The 22401-nt window shown below is 37.3% G+C and overlaps 3 protein-coding genes, 1 non-coding gene and 1 pseudogene across 6 annotated transcripts; 4 read left to right on the plus strand and 1 right to left on the minus strand.

Annotated features, from left to right (window-relative positions):
* Positions 1 to 993: 993 nt before the first annotated feature.
* LOC113281574 (transmembrane protein DDB_G0273707/DDB_G0273361-like) lies at positions 994 to 3441 on the plus strand. Its single transcript, XM_026530363.1, has 5 exons — positions 994 to 1550; positions 1805 to 1938; positions 2537 to 2684; positions 2786 to 2892; positions 3019 to 3441. Exons 1-5 carry the CDS (start codon positions 1229 to 1231, stop codon positions 3058 to 3060), a joined length of 753 nt encoding a protein of 250 aa, XP_026386148.1. The 5' UTR covers positions 994 to 1228; the 3' UTR covers positions 3061 to 3441.
* Positions 3442 to 8477: 5036 nt separating this feature from the next.
* Positions 8478 to 12641, plus strand: LOC113281575 (ubiquinone biosynthesis protein COQ4 homolog, mitochondrial-like). Of its 2 annotated transcripts, none has more exons than XM_026530365.1 (4): positions 8478 to 8771; positions 10121 to 10215; positions 10749 to 10950; positions 11923 to 12641. In XM_026530365.1, the coding sequence occupies exons 3-4, from the start codon at positions 10768 to 10770 to the stop codon at positions 12415 to 12417; spliced, it is 678 nt and encodes a 225-aa protein (XP_026386150.1). In that variant the 5' UTR covers positions 8478 to 8771; positions 10121 to 10215; positions 10749 to 10767; the 3' UTR covers positions 12418 to 12641. The 2 variants fall into 2 exon arrangements, with proteins under 2 accessions (XP_026386150.1, XP_026386149.1); XM_026530364.1 differs by having other exon boundaries at positions 8479 to 8771; positions 10121 to 10167.
* LOC113284737 lies at positions 8564 to 8666 on the plus strand. Its single transcript, XR_003328359.1, has one exon. It is a non-coding gene; the product is annotated as a U6 spliceosomal RNA (small nuclear RNA).
* Positions 12642 to 13295: 654 nt separating the features above from the next.
* Positions 13296 to 15946, plus strand: LOC113281576 (annotated as a pseudogene).
* On the minus strand, positions 15811 to 19315 carry LOC113281577 (protein TWIN LOV 1-like). 2 transcript variants are annotated; one of them, XM_026530367.1, is made up of 8 exons: positions 19160 to 19313; positions 18291 to 19046; positions 17628 to 17835; positions 17450 to 17514; positions 17287 to 17366; positions 17114 to 17169; positions 16965 to 17028; positions 15811 to 16158 (listed from the first exon to the last, which is right to left on the minus strand). In XM_026530367.1, the coding sequence occupies exons 2-8, from the start codon at positions 18976 to 18978 to the stop codon at positions 16006 to 16008; spliced, it is 1314 nt and encodes a 437-aa protein (XP_026386152.1). In that variant the 5' UTR covers positions 18979 to 19046; positions 19160 to 19313; the 3' UTR covers positions 15811 to 16005. The 2 variants fall into 2 exon arrangements, with proteins under 2 accessions (XP_026386152.1, XP_026386151.1); XM_026530366.1 differs by having other exon boundaries at positions 18291 to 19315.
* Positions 19316 to 22401: the final 3086 nt, after the last annotated feature.

Here is a 22401-nt window from a genome sequence, read left to right on the forward strand (position 1 = left end):
TAAGAGTTTTATTTATGAGTAAATTCTTTTTACGTGTTTTACTTGTTTCTGAAGAAAACTAAAACCTAACTTGATTTGCAAGTATTTCATCCTATCAATACAACTCGAAATTCTGTTTTCAAAATACACAAGAAGCAATTCTTTTTATTATCTTCTTCCTTTGTTTGTGCGGCGTTTTTACTTTCCATCCCAGTTGCTGAGTTCGAAGAGAGGGTAACTTGCGTTGTGTTGACTCAAGTTATATCGGGCAGTCTTATTCTGGGCACATCTTCGCTGTGACGGGTTTAACATTACTCAACTCGAGTATACCCGCGAACTAATGTGTTAAGGACAACTTGTTGAACCTGTGATTCTGCCCTCGTCAAGTTATTTCGGTAGAGTTGTTTCGGATTAGTTATTTACATATTATTTTGATACGTCTAACGTGTTGTTCATTGTTGTAAGATTCCAACAGTTTGAACTCACACATAGTAAAATGATTTACAGTTTCACACAACAGGAAAAAAATCGAATCTTTTACAATGAAATTTCCATGTTGCTCCTCAACTTGCTAACACTTCTCGGCGAGATCTCTGTAATTTTTTTTCGGCCGTCTCCGCGGATTTTTCTCCTATATCTCTTCTCGTCTCGTCGAGATTGAAAGATTCCTCTCGGTCATGCACCAAGATTGATTAAACCTATGTAGCATCTAAATTTACCATAAATCATAATACTATACTTCTGGACAGTAGTTGTTCTTGATTAGCATCTGGGAAGGTCAATGGAACATACCAGTGTCTACCAATGAAGTGGAATACATGACAAGTATTTGATGCACTTGTTGTACATCAAAATTTGTATAGGAGATTTAATTTGTCCGACTTAATTTAGTCTCTTGTCAGTCTTAAAAGGCCAAAATAAGAATAAAATTAATTTAATAAAAATATATATTAGAATAACGGGAATGTGGGCAAGCTGAGTCAGAATGTTGATGTATTTTATTAGTAATCAATCAATCAACTTGCCGATGATAATAGGATATTGACCTTTATAGATTGCCGAAAGGCCAAGGCCAATGTAAGCCATATACGAGTATACATCATCCATCCAAGATTCCAACATACAATACTGTTCAAATATCTGATTACATAAATCCTCACAAGCAGTTGCACCATCGCACACCACTCTCTTCTCCTCTTGCTGTCAGGGAGGAGAGATTGTTTACTCCATCTCTGTGAATCAATCGAAAATGAGCATGATGCAGCTCACAAAATGCAGTCCGCATAATCTGTTCATGTTACCAACATCAATATCTTCACCTGTGATCTCTTCTTTTTCGTATTCGCCATCTTTTCCGTATAGTAATAGAGGAAACCAACTAAGCAACTTGCTATTTCTAAATTGTAATGAAAGAAGAAATCAAATAAATACAAGTAGAAGTAGAAGAAGAAGCGAAACTGGTAGATCGAAGACATTTTTTATTGCATCTTCATCATCATCTTGGTCTTCTTGGAAACCTGATGCTACAGCTCCATCCCCTCCTCTCAGCGACATCATATGGCCTGCTGCAGGTAATTCTCATTTTCCCCGTTTCAGCTGATGAACATCTATCTAAAGAGTAAAGACATTATAGTATTATAGTTGGACTTGTTATTGTCCGGCCTAAACAGTGACAGTCCCTACATGAAGCTAGCAATGGTTGTATAGCTAATTAACAAGCTGGGTCTGGGTCTCGTTCGTTGTTATCATAATTTGTCCTTTTAACAGTAGAGTGACAAGATGAATATGAGTGAATTTAATGTAATGTTGGGCATTATTGGAACAGGAGCATTTGCTGCAATGGCAATGCTGGGAAAAATAGATCAAATGTTGTCACCAAAAGGAATCTCAATGACCATTGCACCTTTAGGAGCTGTTTGTGCCGTGCTTTTCTGCGCTCCTTCCTCCCCTGCTGCTAAGGTACTTTCTTTTTCTTTTTCTTTTTTCTTTTTTTTTAAAAGGCCATGCTTACCTCGTTATAATTAGTTCTATAATTATCATACGAGCATTAGTCACAATCTTTACATAATTTAGCCATCTACTCCTAATTAGGGTTTCATTTAGGTTATAGAACCACGTGAATCTCGCTGGGCGTGGGAGTGGGAGGCCGTATCTCCCGCGTGAATCACCATAAGCTGAAAATGTATACGACGACAATTAGTTGTTGTATAGTCAGTCTAGTCAGATTTAGTCAATAAGTCAAAAACAATAGTAACATAAAAAAAAAAGTCTGCTTCTGCATTAAAAAGGCCGCTAAAAGAAACTTCTTAAGATCTCGTTTGTTCTCTTGTTCTCTTAAGCTAGCAACGTTACAATGAACTGCTCAGCTTAAGAGTGGTACTGACTTACATAAAACTAGCACAAGATAGAACAGAAATTGGCATGCAGGGCATTTACAATAACCTACAACCAACTTCTAGCTGCCGTGTCAATATCCAAACAAGGAATTGTTAGTTCACTCGCATCACTATATTCATTCATAAATTTTAAGTAATGGTGTCAAATTATGTTATTGCAGAAGTACAATATGTTCATGGCTCAGATTGGTTGTGCAGCATTTGGGGTTTTAGCTTTCACAGTTTTTGGTCCGGGATGGCTTGCTAGGAGTGTCTCTCTCGCTGCATCAATAGCTTTCATGACGTACACCGGCACAATGCATCCCCCAGGTAATATATACTACTACTACTACTACACATTGTCCACTCATTTCTGTCAGTTTCAGTCAATATATATTATAACACAAAATTGTTGTTATCATCTTACGCAGCTGCAAGCTTGCCAATACTATTCATCGATGCAGCAAAGTTGCATCAATTGAATTTCTGGTATGTTTTGTTCCCCGGTGCTGCAGGATGCATTCTCCTTGCCTTGATGGTGAGCTCTCTGAAAATCATAAAATTCCCCTCCCGGTGATTTGGATTGCAATAATTAATTTTTCTTCAGAGTTAGAAACACCTTGAACTGGTTATAAGTACTTACTAGTAGTTTTTGTGATTGCAGCAAGAGGTTGTGTGTTACTTGAAAAACAACTTCAAATTTTGATATTTGTCACCATTACTATTCCAACGATGGATGAATGGAAGGCATACTCATTTGATCCTGTAAATTTTGTCACGGTTTGCACATCCTTCAAGAAATGACCCTTCAGAACATAATAAGCTGCAGACAGATAGCTTTGATTGTAGATACAACAGCCATCTCTGTCATCTTGTCTATTGTTTCTTCCCATAAATTTTCTTTCTCTCTATCTTATATCTGTCAATTCTTCTTCTTCTGCTCTTTCTTACTCAAGATAAAAAAAATTGTATCTAGTAAAATGGAATCCATGGGAATATGTTCCCTTGTATTTAAGTATAGTTCTCTTCCCTATACTTATCTTTCTTTTCAAAATGAAAGTATTAGCATGTGCTATTTGAAATTCCATATTCCTCTTCCATATTTCTTTTTTTTCCCTCATGAAAACAAAATTATTGTAAATTTTACCGTGGAATCCTAACTATTCTAAGCTTTGAAAAAGTGTGGAATATAAGTTTAACCATATTCCAAGGTATCATGAAGATAGCTTGGAATCCAATCAAAACGAGAGAGGCGCTCAACGCAAATCAAAAATAAATACCGCTCAATTTATCAGAAAACTCCAATTGAATTTCCACTCAATGTGAAGCCTATATGTAAAAAATTCAAAATAAATCCAAAGTTAGTGGAATATCAATCCAATCGATGTCCGTCGTTCATTCTTCTTTTCTTTCTTTGAAAGTTCCATAATCAGCTCCAAACGGTAAGGTGTCATAGAATTTAGAATATAGCTTCCTCCACCATAAAACTTGCTTAGACAAAACTAAAAGATAAACAGAATGGGAGTCGTGGGATTAATAGACGCATTGGGCCGCTTAACTTTCTGGGCTCATAGGTAGAAGCCTTGATCCGCTCTTAAATAGAAAGATTTTTTGGGGACCATGATTTTTTTTTGGTGGGATGATGGTTTTATTTTGGGTAAATACATTAGAAGTAAATCTAGGTCACCCGTTATCTACATATTTATATTAATACCTAAATTATCCTCCTGATTAATTTTGGGTGATGATTAGTTAGTGTTAATAACAGTTAGTGAGATGATTAAGTTAAAGATAATTAATGAGATTAAAAAATCAGACTTTTTTTTTTAAAGAAGTAGAATTATTGAGAGAGTAAAGTTAGAAAAGATGAAGAAGGAAAACATGAAAAACGATTGATTTTACCAACCACAACCGGAGGAAGGGTATTTTGGTACCCAGGTATGCTTCAAACTTAGATAATGTTGGTTGAACTGCTCCAAATTTTCAAAAAAAATGAAATTTTTTATGTAGATTTGGGCCAGTTCGGTTACCATTTTTCAAGAACATGTAACCGAACACACCTGAAAGTGTAGTTCGGTTACGTTTTCCAAACACGCAGGTTACCGAACTCGCTCGTTAATGGAGGTTTTGGTCGTACAGTGTAATGTTCGGTTACCTAGGATAATATGGTAGGTAACCGAACTTTGAACTTAACAATTTATTTGGGTACATCTTGTGTGTTCGGTTAGTTCGCAAACTTCAACGCAACCAAGTTCCCAACCGAACTGCAGGTTAAAAGTAACCTAGTGTTAGAAGTTCGGTTGGTTCGCAAACTTCAACATATTTTGCGAATCAACCGAACTGGACTTATATATGCATATATGCAATTAGGCAAACGTTCGGTTACTACAAAATTTATTTCTTGGCGAATTAGGTAGAGTTCGGTTACAAAGAAAACTTAACATTTTTGCGAACGAACCGAACTTGTGGACTTCTCATTATTTTCGTAAACTAAAGTTCGGTGATATCCTTATTTTGCGAAGGAACCGAACTTATGGACTTGTGTTGTTCTAATACAAGGAGTTCGATTAAAAGTATTTTTTTGCGAATCAACTGAACTCTGAGTTCAGTTAAGAAAAAATTAATTTGTGATAACCGAACTTTTCTCTGGAAAAAAAAACCCTCCATTAAACCTCTCTGCAACTTCCATTTTCAACTCATTTTAATGATTACTTCTCATTTATTCAACCAAAAACGAATGACAAGTAATGGGTTTGTGAGAATATCTTTGTTAATGTTTTAAATTAAGCTATATATATATAGTGGTGGTGGTGGTGGTAATCGGAGGTGGTGGTGGTAATCGGTGGTTGGTGGTGATGGTGGTGGTAATCGGCGGTGGTGGTGGTAATCGGTGGTTGGTAGTGGTGATAATCGGAGGTGGTGGTGGTGGTAATCGGCGGTGGTAGGAGGTGGTGGTGGGAGGAGGTGGTGGTTATATATATATAAGTGGTTATTGGGTTGGTTTTAAATTAAATTAGGTTAAGGGTAGGTTAGTCATTTCAATGCTTTAGGACACCCCTTATAACTATAGGAAGGTGGCCTAATAAAACCCGATGCGGCTACGATGTGGTCGGGCCACATACTTCAAGTATGTGGCCCCTCTTTAAATGATGACACGGCTGATAAAGTAGGAAAAAATTTGAAAAATTGTTTTTATTACCTAACTGTTTATCCTTTTTCTTTTTCCAACTTCCTACTTTTTCTCAAAAAGTGGAGCAGTTACGGGGATTTAGAGGGGACAGATTTTTTAGTTAAATAGGTGTCAGAAAATAAAGAGGGGCCACGTACAAAATGTATGTGACCCGACCACATCGTAGCCGGGGCGAATAAAACCATGGTCCCCTCAAAAAAACCATGGTACCTAAAAAATCCTTCCTTAAATATATTAGTCCCATATCACTTAAACTGGAGCTCGTGCAATGATTTATATACTGTGGAAATACCAAATGATTTGTACCAAACAGAGCAACCCACGATAACATTGCCATTGCAACAGAACTGTTTCACACAATCAGATCCACAACACCATCAAAAACACCCAAAATTGCTATGAAACTGGATATTCAGAAGGCCTATGATAGTATCGATTGGGGCTTCATCCGTATCACACTTGAACGAATGGGATTTCCTCAGATATTTATCATCTACATCATGAATTGCATTACATCGGTAACATACTCGATCAACTTCAACGGCTCGGCACAAGGACTCATCCACCCAAACAGAGGTTTACGCCAAGGCGACCCCCTTTCACCTTACATCTTTATCATCTGTGCAGAAGTACTATCCACAAACTTGGGTGTGTTAGAACAAAGTGGAGAATTGAAAGGACTTAAGATTGCAAGGAACTCCCCACCAATATTGCACCTGATGTATGTTGATGATCTCTTAATCACTTGTGCAGCAGATCCGCAAGCATGTGATACTCTGAACCAACTCCTGATACGATACTCAGAATCTGCTGGACAAGCAATCAATAGAGATAAAGCCTCGATCATCCACCACCCAAAACTTCAACCATCTTTGGTACAACAACTCAAACTATGTTTCACCATCAACACCATAATCACCCCACCAACATACCTAGGAATCCAATTCAAGAATGGCAGGAATAACTCTACTCTATTTGCAGAATTACTCAACAGATTGGAAAGGAAAGCTAAAGGCTGGATAATTAAATGTGTTAATCAAGCGGGATGAGTAATTCTAATAAAGACTGCGTTAACTCCAACTGTGAACCATGTCATGCAAGCACAACAGTTGCCTACTGCAGTGCACGACAAGATTGATAGAATCACCAGAAACTTTCTCTGGGGACATGATAACCAAACAAAGAAGATGCACCCAATTGGATGGGACACAGTTACAAAACCATTATCACAGGGGGGTCTTGAAATCAAAAGAAGCAAAGAACATAATCAAGCACTGTTGATGAAACGAGTTTGGCAATTACAACAACCCAAATCATCAGTCTGGTCATCAATCTCCACTCCAAAATACTTCAAACCCAATCAAAATCACATACCTTTCCCAAAACCTCAATCATCATCCAGTCCATTGTGGAAAAGTTTAGCTAACATATCTATTGTTTTGCAGGGTTTAGTTTTCTCACAGGTTCAAGATGGCAAGAACACAATGATCAATCAAAATTGGATCCCAAACTCAGAACCTTCATCAATTCCAAACCAATACCACAACCTTCCTCCAGATACCCCGGTTAGCTACTTCATTGAACCAACATCCAATACCTGAAACCACAACCTCATCTTCTCAAATTTTCAAATATCCATAGCCCAAAAGATCATCAGCATTCACCTCCCCAAACAACCAAAGGCGGATCAACTAATCTGGCCATACTCCAAAACTGGCAGTTACACATCAAAAACCGGCTACAACAAATTTACATCCCAAACAACCAATCCCCCGACAAACCAAACCCATAATCAACAAGTTGTGGACTACAACTCCATCTGGAAACTAAGTTTTCCACCGAAAATCAGACTTTTTTTGTGGAAGTTCACTTATCAAGGATTACCAACATTCCAAAGACTCCATCGGTTTCACATAACTCCATCACCTACATGCCCAACATGCAACAACCAGGAAAAATCGACACAACACCTAATTTTTGAATGCAACAACTCAGCAGAAACATGGCAATTAATATTCAATCATCTTGCAGTCTCGGCGGCGACCACCAATACTCATCAGCAACAACAACTTCATGCAGAAACACATCAAGCACTACCACAACAACGACAACACCAACAAAGGCAGCCAAACTACACTTACAACACATGCCCAGCCAACATACACCAAATTCTAGACAAAGCTTACTCAGAACAAGACAGAGTATTATTCGGCTTCACAGCATGGTATATATGGCTAGCAAGAAATGCAAAGGTATACAAACGACAACGCCAACAACCAGTGCAAACATTCCAAATTATAATGATGATGTATGAAGAGTATCAAAGAGCACAGAAATACATAGCACCCTTCATGGCGAATGGACCAACAATCACCAGAGTACAAAGGCAAATAACAACTACTTCAACGATCTACATAGGATGGACTCCACCGGAAATAAATTGGATCAAGGTAAATACAGACGGCGCATCCAAAGGTAACTCAGGACCGGCAGGGGCATGAATCATATGCAGAAACAGTGACGGGAATCTACTCAAGGCAATGGTGGCACCACTCGGGATAACAACATCAATCCAGGCGGAAACATGGGGTTTACTACTGGCGACAAGGATAGCTACTCAAAACCAATGGCAGAGAATCTGGTTTGAAATTGATTCACAAGCACTGCTACATCTAATACAAAACACAGGAACCAACATCATGGTACCTACTACCTAAACAATATGCTAGCAGAAATCAACTCGCTCCTAAGTGAAATTCCGTATTACAAAATCACACACACTTGGAGAGAAGCAAACCAGGCTGCTGATGGACTGGCAAACAAAGCAGTATCCAACCGAACACAGAGCACGGCAACAACAACAACAAACAGCTGGGAATTCACATGCCCATCCTTCATCCAAGACATTGTTTTTAATGATAAAAACAGAACTAAATATCCTAGAAATGTAACCTCAAGTTTCCTCTCTTAAATAAAATTGGTGAACCTTTCAAAAAAAAAATAAAAAAAAAATCAGTTCGTCCCTTCGGAGACATCCGTTAAAATTGGAACGATACAGAGAAGATCAGCATGGCCCTTGTGCAAGGATGACACACACAAATCGAGAAATGGTCCAAATTTTTTTTGTTTCCGTTTTCTCATCACCCTAATAAACCCCTAATTTCCTTTTCTTCTGGTTCTGTAAACTGATCGCTGAGCTTTGCTCTAAATCTCGCCATTTTCTTCAGGTTTGTTTCATCTGTTCTCTTCTTAGATTTCTTTTTCACAATTTCTAGGTTAAATTCTTTGATATGAACTGTACATATATATGTTGAAGTTATCAATTTCTAGGTTTAAATTCGTTTTTTTCCTTCTCTCGGTAGGCATCTTTGCGACTAGGTATGTTATCTTGTTGGACATATGGATGCCCTTATTCTTTTTGTTAAAATCTCTCTTAGAATCCTACTGAAATTTGACGGAAAACAAAACTACTCTCATGAGAGAGTTTTAGGTTGAATATGATGTAAACGAATTTAATACGGGTAACAAATGTGATGATGGTATTTTGGCTTCTACAGTTACTTGTAGTGGTAATGTATTTGTTCTTCAAGATGAAGATATAGTAGTATGTGAGATACTAGGTAGACTCCCTGTTGAATCACTTGTAGTTAAAGAGTAATTGTTGATTCATTGAACTATCAATAGAAAAAAGCTAACTCTTATTGAGAGTTCACAAAGTATGCTATAACATGTTCCTTTACAATTCCTAGGTTTGGTTTTACTGCTGGATTGATTAATATTTCTAAAGACACTCTCCAGAATGGTATGTCTTTGTAGAGTGTTCGAGCATATTAGATTTTTCCGATTCTTTGAATTTCACTTTCAAAACTAAATTGGTGAACCCAACATTGTGGTACTGTTGTAGGTGGTGAAATATAGAATGATTATTCAAGAGAGATGGAATAGTGCAAAGAAACATAGCATGATTTTATAGAAAATTGAGACCTTTGTTGTACGCATGACAGTCAATTCATCTTGGTTTTACCTTTCCGCTTTGGGTGTGGAAGTAAATTCCAGAACTTGACCTTATTTTCATGCGTGTTTGGTTTCAGTGCTAGTATAGGTTGGAGTCAAGTGGTAGTTTCAGATGCATGTTAGACCAAGTTGCAGTTGGAATAGGCCTTGTGATTCTGTGATGTGGAATGGTAATAGGATGTTCTAGGCAGATCTTATGTGGGCCGACCTTTTCCCTCCTATCTGGGTTGATTCTCATTAGAACTTCATCGCCACTTATTTATTCTCATCTGCCCTAAAATTTTCTATTTCACAATATATCTTTGATTAATATTACTTTGTAAGCACTTCTACTTGTTTTTAGAATTTATTATATAGTCATGCTTGCCAATATATCTTTGATTAATATTATGCAGTATCAGCGGATATAAATATCTTTGACAAATATAAAGAAATTTCCTGATATAAATGGTTTGGTGTCGTAGATTTCCCGAGTACCATTTTTCATTTGTGAGTTGTGACTCGACTCTAACTTGTTTGTTTGTTGCCTTTTTTGTTGATATCTTGTACGCAACTCTTTCAGGTTGTTAGGAGACTTGCAAACGGTCCAACATTTGCTAAGGATCTGAGGTAACTTCAGTTTGAAGCTGATTTGAATACACTTCTCCTTTACACCAGGTTGTTACCATTCGTTTTCTTTCTCTCTGGATTTTTGACCAACCTGTCAGCACATGTAATCAGTGCCGCCTTGTAAACATGTTTTGATGTGAATTAACACTTTTCTTACACCAAGTAGTTACCGAGCCATTTCATTTTATATTTCATCGTTTCCCTTATATGTTCATTAACTTATTGATTATTGACTTTAACCAGATATTATTGATTTTAAAAGCAATGTATTCCGAACATGTTTTTGAAAACAAAGGAAATGAAAATAAAGAAAAAAGGCTATTTCTGAAAATATTAGAAAACAGAATTAGAATACAGTTTTTGAAACTCCAACCAAACAGGCTCTAAGAAAATTGAATCAGAGAACAATGTTTGAAATCAGACTCTTAATCTCTTCTTCATAATAATATGTTTCTGAACTTTTAATTGCATGAATCATTTCATTCAAGCAAGATGTTGTTTGCCAAGATGCTTAAACCAAAGCTTGGATAGTTAGATCCTTTTATTGAATCATATTTATTAATCTTTATTTTGCTGATTAGATTTTGAGAAGAAAATAAAATGCTGCAAGGTGGACGTATCAAGCTTAAAGGGTGGCAGCAAGCGGCTGTTGCTGTTGGCTCAGCATTTGGTGCACTAATGGATCCAAGGCGGGGGGATTTGATAGCAGCTTTAGGGGAGACTACTGGAAAACCAGCATTCGAAAGAGTTTTAGAGAGGATGAAAAACAACCCAGAAGGCAGAGTAAGTTTCTTTACCCTTTGCGGCATTACTCTTTTACTGAATTTATGGGTTTTTTAAGCTCTCTCATTGTTTATCCTTATGCAATGCAAGGATTGACTACGAAAACAATTAACTTATAACTAAATATATGTCTTTTAATCTCATATTGATGGTTCTCGAACTTTAAACTCCTTGATGGAGAAGTTGTACGTTACATCATATGAAAGATGGAGAAACTCTAGGCCTCCAGATTCCACCATTAATGGAATTTCTTACTTGAAACGTTGCGGAAAAGAATTAACAATTGAATGTTGGAAAGATATCTCATTTTTCATGTGAAAGGAAATTGGATGGTTAAACCTTACCCTCAGATAGTGGGATGTGCGGCAGGAAAGTTATGTTCATGTCGGACTCACATGGTAGGGTCCTTAAAGCACTCTCAAAAGGTTGAGTTTGAATGACACTATCATTGGCCTAGATTTTGGGAAGACCCTCAGTGATGGGTTTGTATGGCTTATTCCAGGAGTTTTGATTTGATGCTGATTAGAACTAACTTTATGTTCCATCATTTTGGAACAATGTAAAGACTTGACAAAATCATTGCGAAGTTTCCTTTATAGATGTAAAAGAATATGCTTCGTTTTATTCTATCAAAATTCATTCATAGGTCTCATTACTTTCACTAGGTCAATATTTATGTTTTCCTGCTCGAATGATTTGAAATTAATCTCTATAACTTAGTCTGCTGAGTGAGACATCACCTTAACACTGAGTTACCGAAATGAAGGAGAAAATGGTCTCGAGGAAAGCTTTTCTAAGTCTTTCCTTTGGCAAACTCATGAATTGTTATATTCTTTTTCTTTTTCTCCCTTCTTTACATTTTTGTATTTTCTTGTGAAATCCCATTTGCCTTCAGATCTCCTGTGGATTGAACATGCAGCAGTCCTCTTTGTAATTTAGTGGCATTTACTGTATCTCACAATCTCTTTACAGGCTATGTTGTTGGAGCGTCCACGTGTAATATCTGCTAACGTGGGCCATGCATGGGACCTACCAGAAAACACATTTGGTGCAGCTTACGCGAGATTTATGGGATCAAGAAACTTCTCTCCTGATGACCGTCCACCAGTGCGCTTCATGGAGACTGAGGAACTTGCATATGTGGCAATGCGAGCACGTGAGGTGCATGATTTCTGGCATACCCTATTTGATCTCCCAACCAACTTAATCGGTGAATCTGCACTCAAGGTCATTGAATTCAGGCAGATGTATCTACCGATGTGCCTGTTGTCAGTTATTGGTGGCACGGCTAGGTTTAACGAGAAGCAAAGGGCTCTGTTCTTCAAACACTATTTGCCATGGGCAACACGAGCTGGTATGGAGTGTACAGATCTTATGTGCATCTACTATGAACAGCATTTCCATGAGGATTTAGACGTTGTTCGTAAAAGATGGGGAATAACTCCTGCTCCTGCCCCTCCCAAATAGAACCCAGTCTGATCCTCCACAAGTTGATTTCAGAACACTTTTTCTGAAGACTTGGAATTGAGTTCATGCATGCAGGTTAGACGGATGGAGTTATGACTTCTTTGCTAATTGATGCTACACTGTAAATGCCAATGTTTCTTATATGAATATTTTAGCTGAACCATAGTGAATTTGCAAGTCTGTCTTTCTGTCTCATTTTTATTTTTGATTATTGTTTTTTGCAATCTCGTGTGCCATTTCTGCCAATAATACTTCACTATTTTGCAAGGAAACCTTATCTTATTTTTCAGTAGTGCAGAATCTAAGAACAAAGGGAGAAAAATCAAAGAAGAAAAAAGAACGAGCGCAAACATACAAGCAAAGGACCATATGCTCAAGCATTTGTTTCACCAGATTTAGCAAAAACTAAAAGCCTCCGTAACTTATAAAGAGAATCTTTCTAGTCAGTTAAACAAGATTTGTCGGTGAATTAACTGAACCTTACATTTAAAATGATCAAACATAACGTATTTGGATACTTCATCATGAGCTTCAAGAAGAGGATCATGCGTGAGAATGAACATCAAGTTTAATTGGCAAAAATGCTTTAAATGTCACAATCAAAGCTCATCACTTTTGGCGAGTGTAAATTGTTTAGTATATATACCAACACCTCAAGTGGAAATATTCAAACTCATCAATGTATATGGACTAGGTGTATCAAACTAACATTATGTGGATCAAGGTCCTCAAAGTGTAAAGAACTATATGCTTTTTGGTTTTTCACTAGTCACTTCTAGGATCTAGATCTTTCTATTCCTAGTTGGTCACTCTTCTTTTCCAGTATTTATATCTTGCACCATACACAGACTCTCTAACTCTCAACTGTATAAGCAAAATCTTCTCATTTCATATACTGAGAAATACTAATACCAAAGAAGAAAAAATGGTGATTTTTCTGTTCCTTTTTATCTTAGTCATCTTTGGTTCATATCATTAGACCATAACTAGAATTTGGTTTGATGTACCCTTGGCTAGACTAACTTCGACGTTGGCTTTGTCATGTGAAGGAAGAAGGTCATCATCTAGAGAGATGGGAAGGCTATGTAGATTGGAGGAACAGACCAGCCTTGAGAGGCTTCCATGGAGGCATGCTTGCTGCCTTCTTTGTCTTGGGTAGGGGCCTTTGTTGTTAAAAGCATTTGTTAGGAAGGACCTGCATATGTGTGTGTGTTTCGGTTCAAAACATGCTTTTATTGTTTTTGGTGCTAATTTTGTGTTTTATATGCTCTTGAGTAGTTGTGGAGATACTTGAGAACCTGGCCAATGCAAGCAACCTTGTTCTCTACCTCTTGAAGAATATGAACTTTTCGCCATCAAGATCAGCCAACACCGTTACTGATTTCATGGGTACTAACATTTCTTCTCGCACTTCTTGGAGGATTCTTATCGGACGCGTACTATACAACTTACAATATTTTCCTTATAAGCTCTATGGTAGAATTTGTGGTAAGAATGGAACCAAAACAAGTCAGCTCTTTCATCCTCCAGATTTTCATTTTCAAATTTTGGGTTGTTCCCAAAATTTTGTCTAAAAACTGTATGTCTTAAAGCAACCTAGCTAATCTATTGATGCTGCATCCATTCTGCGCACTAACAAACATTGGCATTTGAACTTGATCAGGGTCTAGCCATACTAACGGTGCAAGCTCACTTATCATCCATAAAACCGTTAACCTCTGCAAGCATTTCATGCGGGCAAGTCTCAGGTAACAAAGAAGTGATGCTGTTTGTGGGATTATATCTCGTTGCACTTGGTGTCGGAGGCATAAAAGGATCCTTGCCACCTCATGGTGCCGATCAATTTGATGCAAACACCCAACAAGGAAGGAAGAAGAGATCAACGTTCTTTAACTACTTCATATTTTGCCTCTCATGTGGAGCTCTAGTTGCAGTCACCTTGGTGGTGTGGATTGAAGATAGTAAAGGTTTTGCATGGGGTTTTGGGATCTCTGCTATAACAATTTTGTTTTCGATCCCAATCTTTCTTGCTGGTTCGCATACTTATAAGAACAAGACACCTACTGGAAGTCCTCTCACAACCATTTTTAAGGTACATAGGTTTCCTTGTAATCTTTCGGTCAGGGTGCATAGTCACAGACAACTGACAATCATGGTTTCAGGGTTCATGGTTCAGCATTTTGTTATGTTAGTATGTTACTTCTTGTACTGCCTAAATTCACGGTTTATTGTCAGGTTTTAGCTGCAGCGTTGTTCAATAGATGCAGTAGTAGAAGTTCAAGCACTCTGGCAGTTAGCACGGCCATGAGCCCAAGAAAGCAGATACAGACTACAGACGGAGGAGATAACGAGAAGGCCACATCAAAACTTCCAGAAACTTTGACTGAAGGACTGGAATTTCTTCACATAGCTATAGTAGAAACACCTATCCACCCATCACTAGATTGTAGTGTAACTCAGGTTGAAGAAGTAAAAATAGTCTTTAGAATTCTCCCAATCTTTGCTTCAACATTCATGCTCAATTGTTGCCTTGCTCAACTTTCTACCTTCTCGGTTCAACAAGCCGCAACAATGAACACCAAACTTGGGTCTTTCATGATTCCACCTGCATCCCTCCCCATCTTTCCCATCTTAATCACAATGATCCTTGCGCCAATTTATGATCATCTCATAATCCCATTTGCAAGAAGGGTAACAAAGACTGAAATGGGAATTTCTCATCTGCGACGCATTGGTTTTGGACTGATCCTCTCTATTATGGCAATGGCAGTGGCAGCAATGGTTGAAAATAAGCGAAAAATGATTGCTATACAGGCAGACCTAATTGATTCGCCCGAAGCTCTACCCATCACATTTTTATGGGTTTCTTTACAGTACTTGTTTCTCGGTTCAGTTGATCTCTTTACCTTAGCAGGGTTGTTGGAGTTCTTTTTCTCTGAAGCTCCTGCAAGTATGAGGTCATTGGCCATGGCACTTTCATGGGCTTCACTGGCAATGGGTTACTACCTTAGCTCGCTTCTTGTATCTGTTGTTAACCGTATCACAGCTAGTTTAAGCAACCAGCCATGGCTCTCTGGGAGGAACTTAAATCATTATCAACTTGATAGGTTTTACTGGCTTATGTGTGTGTTAAGTGGACTAAATTTCTTGCAGTTCATCTTCTGGGCTAACCAATACAAGTATAAACCAGTAACTTCCCCATCACTTGCCTGAAGACGTCTCGGCATCGAGAAGCCATTACTAGTAGTCTGTTACAATCGATGAAAAGAAAGATGTGTTCTACGCATCTATGAATAAAATGTTTGTAAATAGTGTGCTTCACCGAACTTTGTTTCGCCACCTTTATCACCGTGTGTACTATGATGCAACTACTAATGTGAAGAAAGAAAAAGAGATCGGTGGAATTTCAACTTCTGATTGAAACACATTTCATGTACATATAACTGCCAGTTCACAATACCAACACAAATTCCTCGAGGACGGACCCTAACGAGTCCATTTCCATCTACGTGTTATAATATGTGGATAACTTTGAGAAAAATGGTTAACAATATCAAAGATGCGTGTTATCTGCAGCAAAGTCATCTCTTATGATCTTGAAGACCCAGCAGTCATAGATAGAGTTCTGACTGCTACCTTTACTGCACCAACGGTGCCCAGTTGCCTTGTTTCAGGACTCAACCCTTGGGTTACTCCATTCTTAACAGCTTCTTCTATTTGGACACAGACGTAAAACGCTATCTGCATAAGAAAAAGTGAGATGAAAACATTAAGATCACATTAACTAGTATCATTCAATACGCTTCACATGCACGTAATGGTTTTAAGTCATGTAAATGCCATAAAGAGAACTTTGGATCCAACATTCAATATCTCTATTTCAGGTAAGAAGCTGCAGTATGAAACCCTAGTACGGTTCGATTCACATTCTAACACCTTTTTCATTACTGGCCAAAACTATTTAAACACCACTTTGGTGGTCCAAGGTGCTATATGATTTTCAATGAGAGCCAATTCAGGTGATTGCAAACGACATAAGTTAAGCTGTACTTTCAAAGGAAAAATAGAGCTCCACGACATCCAACACGTTGTTATGGTCCTTCAACAGCCTCAAACCACATATTTTTAGGATGGCTAGAAAGATAAATGCCAAGCGGGAATTGGGCAACATATCTACTTGTTCTTATTTATAATGGATAAATTACAGCTGTAACTTGTGCAGGGGTCCAACAAAGACACTAATAATCGTTAACTCTCACTGAAATGGTAACAAGGTTCAACCATGACATCAAAACAAGAGGAACCATCCCAACATTCATCATTCAGTGGCTCGTCTTTTCACCATGACATTCACATATGTAAAAAAATAAATAAACCATTAGCAGCACCACTAATTCTATTGTGTATTTGCTTCTTCATTTATATATCCCTTGCCAATCATCAACTTGAAAACATTCCAAATTATAAAGTTTTGCGGTAGAACGAAGAAGCCAAATTTTGAAAGATAATAATAGAAAAAAAGAAGAAGCTAATATAGAATACATTACCTTGGCAGAAGCATTCCGCACAGGCGATATGTGAAGAAAGTTCCAAAATGAGCTTCTATCCTTCCTGAAATTGAAGTATAACACGCAAATAAATAAAGAGTAATTGGCTTATATGAATTCGCAAAGTACAACATGATAGCAAAAGGCACCTGTAATTTAGTATGCGTACTGAACATGCCTGATTACTTTGAATGCTATCCTTTATCTACAACATTGAACAACGCAACATGTTTTAATGAATGGCAAAAAATATTAAGGTTTGACATACACAACATGAAAGATGGAAGTTACACATGAAAGTAATGCAAATACTGAATATTACCTGGCCAATAGCCTTGGGATCAGTATCGGGACCATTCAAAAACCTGCAATTGCGACCCAGCACTTCTTGTCTATTATAACCTAGAGACACAGATTTTTAACTTTGAAATATGGTTTTGTAAATTAAACACTACCAAATCAATTTCAAATATAAAAGTATGTACCTGTCATATTCAGGAAAGCATCGCTTGCATAAACAATGGGCATATTCAGTAACTGAGGATCCGTTCTGCAATACAAGACATTTGTGTTATAGGGCAGAACCACTTTTTAATAAACTATTCAAAGTAGAATGATGTCTATGAGAAATCAACAAATAAACAAGAACCAAAATAAACTCACAATACAAAGCTCTGTTTGATTCTACCAAGAGATATATTTAACGCTGAAGTGAGCGAACAAATCACAGCAGAGTTGCTTCTGTTCCCACAGACTAGTCTGCCTGTTAGCTCGCTATAGTGAGTCAGCACAGACATGATGCTGCCAATGGCTATCAGAGCTTTTCCTTTCTCTGAGTCACTTGCTTCACATGATTCTTCCCTCTCCAATACTGTAACAAAAAGATTCGCCAACTAAATTATGTAAATCCCAACTGATACATCACCAAGAGTGAGAGTATCAAAGTAGAGGTTATCTCATTTTAATCTGACACAAAGACTACCCTAAATGACACCAACCACTTAAATTCAGTAAACAAGAAAGTTATGCAACAAGCCAATATATGATAACAAATAAGAAAACAACAATAAACACTAGACCATCCCGCAACCAACAATCTTGAATTTGAGTGCAACTTGTAAGTACTGAACACGAAACAGTTCCTAGAAAACACCAACTGAGAATCATTTGGACATATGGAATTTAGCAGCAAACACGCAAGAGTTAGCAACTAATATCTAACACCAGACCAATTCCTTTAAGCAATTTAAACTACTACTATCTGCAAATTCAATATACAGCATGAAAGAGATAACCAAATCAAGTAAGGGTAAGCAACAAGCACACCTCTATTATCGGTATCAACGAAAGAATCCAATGCACGACATCTCGCCAACTCCATAACAGTATCACTACAAACTTCTCTTCTACAAGAACCAAGCACAAGCTCTTGCCATCTATTCCCATCCTCACTATTTGATTTTCTCCTTGATATAGGAACTTGAACAGACACAAAATGAATAACTCTACCATCATGTTTACTAAAAATAGGACTTAAATGAAACAACATCCAAAAAGGAGTCCCATCTTTTTTATAATTCAATAAACTCATTGAAATATTCTTTTCTTCTCTAATAGCTTCTCTAATCTCCATTATTGATCTTCTATTAGTTCTTGGTCCTTGAAATATTCTACCATTTCTTCCTATTACTTCATCTTTTAAGTATCCAGTCATTTTAAGAAACCCATTACTAGCAAATACTATAGGGTGACCTGAAATAGTTGGATCAGTTATTGTAAAATTGTGTTCTAATTCATCAAGTGCTTCATAAACCCATGATGTATAACATGAATTAAATGATGATTCAATTAAACCACCAATTTGTTGTAATGATCCTTGTTCTTCCATTACTTGTGTGTGTTTTTGTGTCCCTTCTGTGTACTGATGACGATGGTGATGAAACCCCAAATCCCATGTACACACGGTGTTGTTGTGTGCTCCTCCACCTCCTCTTGATAACCTTAAATTGTTCATTCATCAAAGAATTACCCAAAATTTTGAAGAATTTCAGAAAACCCAAGTTTCTAAATTTGCTAAAAAATCTGTATAGAAAAAAGCAAAAAAGCTCAGGAATTTATAAAATTCAGAAGAAACCCATGTGGTTAAATTAAGAAAATATCTAAAATTTGACTGATCAAAGATGTTTCACACATACACATCAAACAGAAATCTCTATCAAATAGTTCCACAGAGCGTCACAGAGAGTGAGAAGAAAAAAAACAGAGTAAAAAGATTCAATCTTTTGTAATCTACTAATTATTGAAGGTCTGAGATTGAATCTTTTCCAGTGAATTATACACAAAACCAGATGAGGCCGCGAAAACTGAGGTGTTTACTAGTACCTACTTCTTCTCTATTAATACTATCCTCCATGGACGTCATCATTTTAGATCAAAGTAAATTCACAGCCGTCGGATGGGATTTTAGATGTGCATCTCTATGATAAGGTTGAGAAGTGTAGAACGGCAATTGTGGACAAGATTAGGGGGGCCTACCATGGAGATATTCATTCCATGGTTAAAAGGTGATGAAGGTGGACCCACAGAGATGAACAGTGGAGATGTTAAGTCTAGGACCACTTGATAGATTAGTCCTAATACCGAAGAAATACATACGATACTAGCATTTGTATACGTTTGTTTGTTAGTTAAACTGATTCTTATCCATCCACGTATGTAATTGAAGTCGTATCTTTGTGTGTCGTGTGTGATCCACGTTCAAAGCAGGCAGCAGATTAAACTCAACTAACTTCAACATACTGCTTATGCAACAAACAAATCCATATCACAACTATATTCTCATGGGGTATATACCCTGTGTGCTGTTGGTTGCACTTCTACGTTTTTTTTTTTTTATCATTTTGATATCAGCCATGATACCTTTTCTTCTTCTTTTTTTATCAGCAAAGCGGAAACCTTTTTTCTTTTTTTTTTTCATTTTAAGATAATAATATCATTGAGTAAAGTGCAATGGTAAAGTTATCGATGATAATATGAGTGACCTAATTTCGAAACTCAGTAACACCAAAAATTTTATCCGTCAACAAAAAAAATACCACCACCACCAAAAGAACAATACATAAACCTATTATTTGGACTTCTTGCTCTGTGTTAAAGGTAAATCAAAGCCCACTTGATGGGGATCGACTCTAAGTCAGAAAAAAAAACAAACTAATATTAATTAATTAACAGTGATGTTTCCCTAATTTGTGAGCGTGGAGCACCTAGTTTCATTTTTGTGGGAAATGAGCACCTAGTTTCGTTTTTTTGTGAGTTTAGGATTAATTATATTTTGGCGTAGTAGGTCACATAGTAGTACTACAAGTTTGGTTTCTAATCCAAATTTCCGCTGTTTCTTCTTTGTTTGGGTGTATTTCAGATTAAGTGGTTTTGTCATTAAGGGATCGCAAAGCCTCTCACCAAAGTTTGAGCTGTTGTGTAGTCCTGGTGTAGGAGATTCTGTCGGTAATAATGGCCACCGCACTAATGCAGTTTATACCGACATCTTTCACACGTATTGACATTACTGTGACATCTTATATTGTGTTTTTTTCTCTCTCAAGAAAAAAAAACAAAAAAAAAAAGTCTTAAATTTATATATATATATATATATATATATAAATTACAAATTTTTGGTTGGCAATTAGAGAAGAGTCGGTCTTAATACACCGTAAAAAAAAAACAACTATGAAAACAACATCCTTTCTCACATTGTCCTAATGGTGGGCCCAAAAGTGGCCACCTGCTAATCTCCCGACGGACGAGATCGGACCTAATGTGAGGGGTGGTTTTTACATAGTCTGTTTATGCGGTGGAATCGCTAATTATTAACCATTAATGGTGACGGTATATGATTAGTATGGTTCTCTCTCTTCTTGACAACTCTTCCCTACTTGAATCCTTAAGCAGTATGTTTTTCTAACAGTTGAGTCTTTTCCCGTCAGCTAGCATTTTTTTTTTATCGTCTTTCAATCGGACCTCTAATAACATAATAAACCTCACCTGCTAATGGAAACCCAATCACGTTAATCCCTAGAATCACACAAAGAAAAGGTAACAAAATCACCTCAGTTCTAAAAAAAACCCAAATCCCTAAACAAGTGCTTCCCAATAGCTATTATGTTGATTCCTACTCTGGAAATCCTCATTTATATAACTTTCCCTGCAATCACATCCTAAATCATTTCTGGATAAAGCTTTACAGAGTATTTATTCATTCTAGAAACCTAATTCTCTCTATCATTGTGTGTTTACCTGATAATCTCACCTACCATCATCCTAAATCCTACCTCTTTCATAAGCAGAATCACACCCATAAACTATTTAAGCCCCCAATTGCACACCACAACTTTCATCACACTTATTCTATCTACTTTAGTCCAGGACAATATCATGAAACACAACAAATACACCCCTCACCAAACATTCTTAGCAAAATTAAAAGAAAGCAAATACCACAACAACATTACAGTTCAATAAATAATGACCAACAATCATGATATAAATCAATCTTCATTACCAATTCCATACTAAAACCAAAACATGCATAAACACATCGGCAATATGTCTGAACTCTAAACCAAAAAATAAACATCGTTTCAAACCTATCCACAATAACAACAATCTCCAAATAATATTCACCAAAAAATCCATCATCACAAACACTATCTCAAAAAAATTTCCGCTAAATGTTTAAAGTTTCAAACAAAGTCATCAAGAAAGAAGTAACAACCGATTACCTATCCAGTTACATCAGTTGTTGCAGTCTGATTATGTGTCCCCTGACTAACACTGCATGCAATTGTCACTTGAGCTGGAGTCCTTTGATTTCGGACCTTATTTCCTCGGGTCCGGGATGGTGCAGGCTGCATCAGAACTACTGGATCGGCTGGATTGGCTGGATCATCGGCTGAATATGCTGGTTCATTGACTGGAGGATCGCCAACGTTGAATATCTGTCGTCCAAGATGGGATACAATAAGGCACAACGCATCAAGCATTGTAAATTGCATCTGTGCACCATGGTCCCATGGCTGCAATGTCAAAAAACGAATTGCTCTGTTCACTTCATCTGGCAATGTAATCGACATGAATCCAATGATCCCAACTCCACCTAACACAAAGCGATCTGCAACTACTGTAACTGCCTCATGTACCTCAAACGGTTCAAATCTGGAATGTACAACATACAATCCCTGCATGGGCTTTGGTGGTGGGTTTCTGGAGAGGTTTTCCCTCATCATCTTCTATGGGTGCCTATCCCTTACCATCTACATTCCCATCTGCATCCATCGGTACCCTATAATTGTCAAAACCACAATGGCAACCACCACATCGCTAACACCACCTCTTCCGCTCCCAGTACTAACCTCAAAGTACTTGCCCTGGATCTCAAATG

This window comes from Papaver somniferum, chromosome 5 (genome assembly GCF_003573695.1).
Source record: "Papaver somniferum cultivar HN1 chromosome 5, ASM357369v1, whole genome shotgun sequence".
Lineage (NCBI taxonomy): Eukaryota > Viridiplantae > Streptophyta > Magnoliopsida > Ranunculales > Papaveraceae > Papaver > Papaver somniferum.

What these genes read in the sequence shown, in the direction of transcription:
- LOC113281574 (XM_026530363.1), top strand. Translation starts at nt 1,229, where the DNA reads ATGAGCATGATGCAGCTCACAAAATGCAGTCCGCATAATCTGTTCATG. An exon ending in CGGCACAATGCATCCCCCAG is followed by an intron (nt 2,685 to 2,785) that starts GTAATATATACT and finishes CATCTTACGCAG; the next exon opens with CTGCAAGCTTGCCAATACTA. An exon ending in GCATTCTCCTTGCCTTGATG is followed by an intron (nt 2,893 to 3,018) that starts GTGAGCTCTCTG and finishes TTGTGATTGCAG; the next exon opens with CAAGAGGTTGTGTGTTACTT.
- LOC113281575 (XM_026530365.1), top strand. Translation starts at nt 10,768, where the DNA reads ATGCTGCAAGGTGGACGTATCAAGCTTAAAGGGTGGCAGCAAGCGGCT. An exon ending in AAAACAACCCAGAAGGCAGA is followed by an intron (nt 10,951 to 11,922) that starts GTAAGTTTCTTT and finishes ATCTCTTTACAG; the next exon opens with GCTATGTTGTTGGAGCGTCC.
- LOC113281577 (XM_026530366.1), bottom strand. Translation starts at nt 18,978, where the DNA reads ATGAACAATTTAAGGTTATCAAGAGGAGGTGGAGGAGCACACAACAAC. An exon ending in ATCAAACAGAGCTTTGTATT is followed by an intron (nt 17,515 to 17,627) that starts GTGAGTTTATTT and finishes CTTGTATTGCAG; the next exon opens with AACGGATCCTCAGTTACTGA. An exon ending in TGCGGAATGCTTCTGCCAAG is followed by an intron (nt 16,159 to 16,964) that starts GTAATGTATTCT and finishes TTTCTTATGCAG; the next exon opens with ATAGCGTTTTACGTCTGTGT.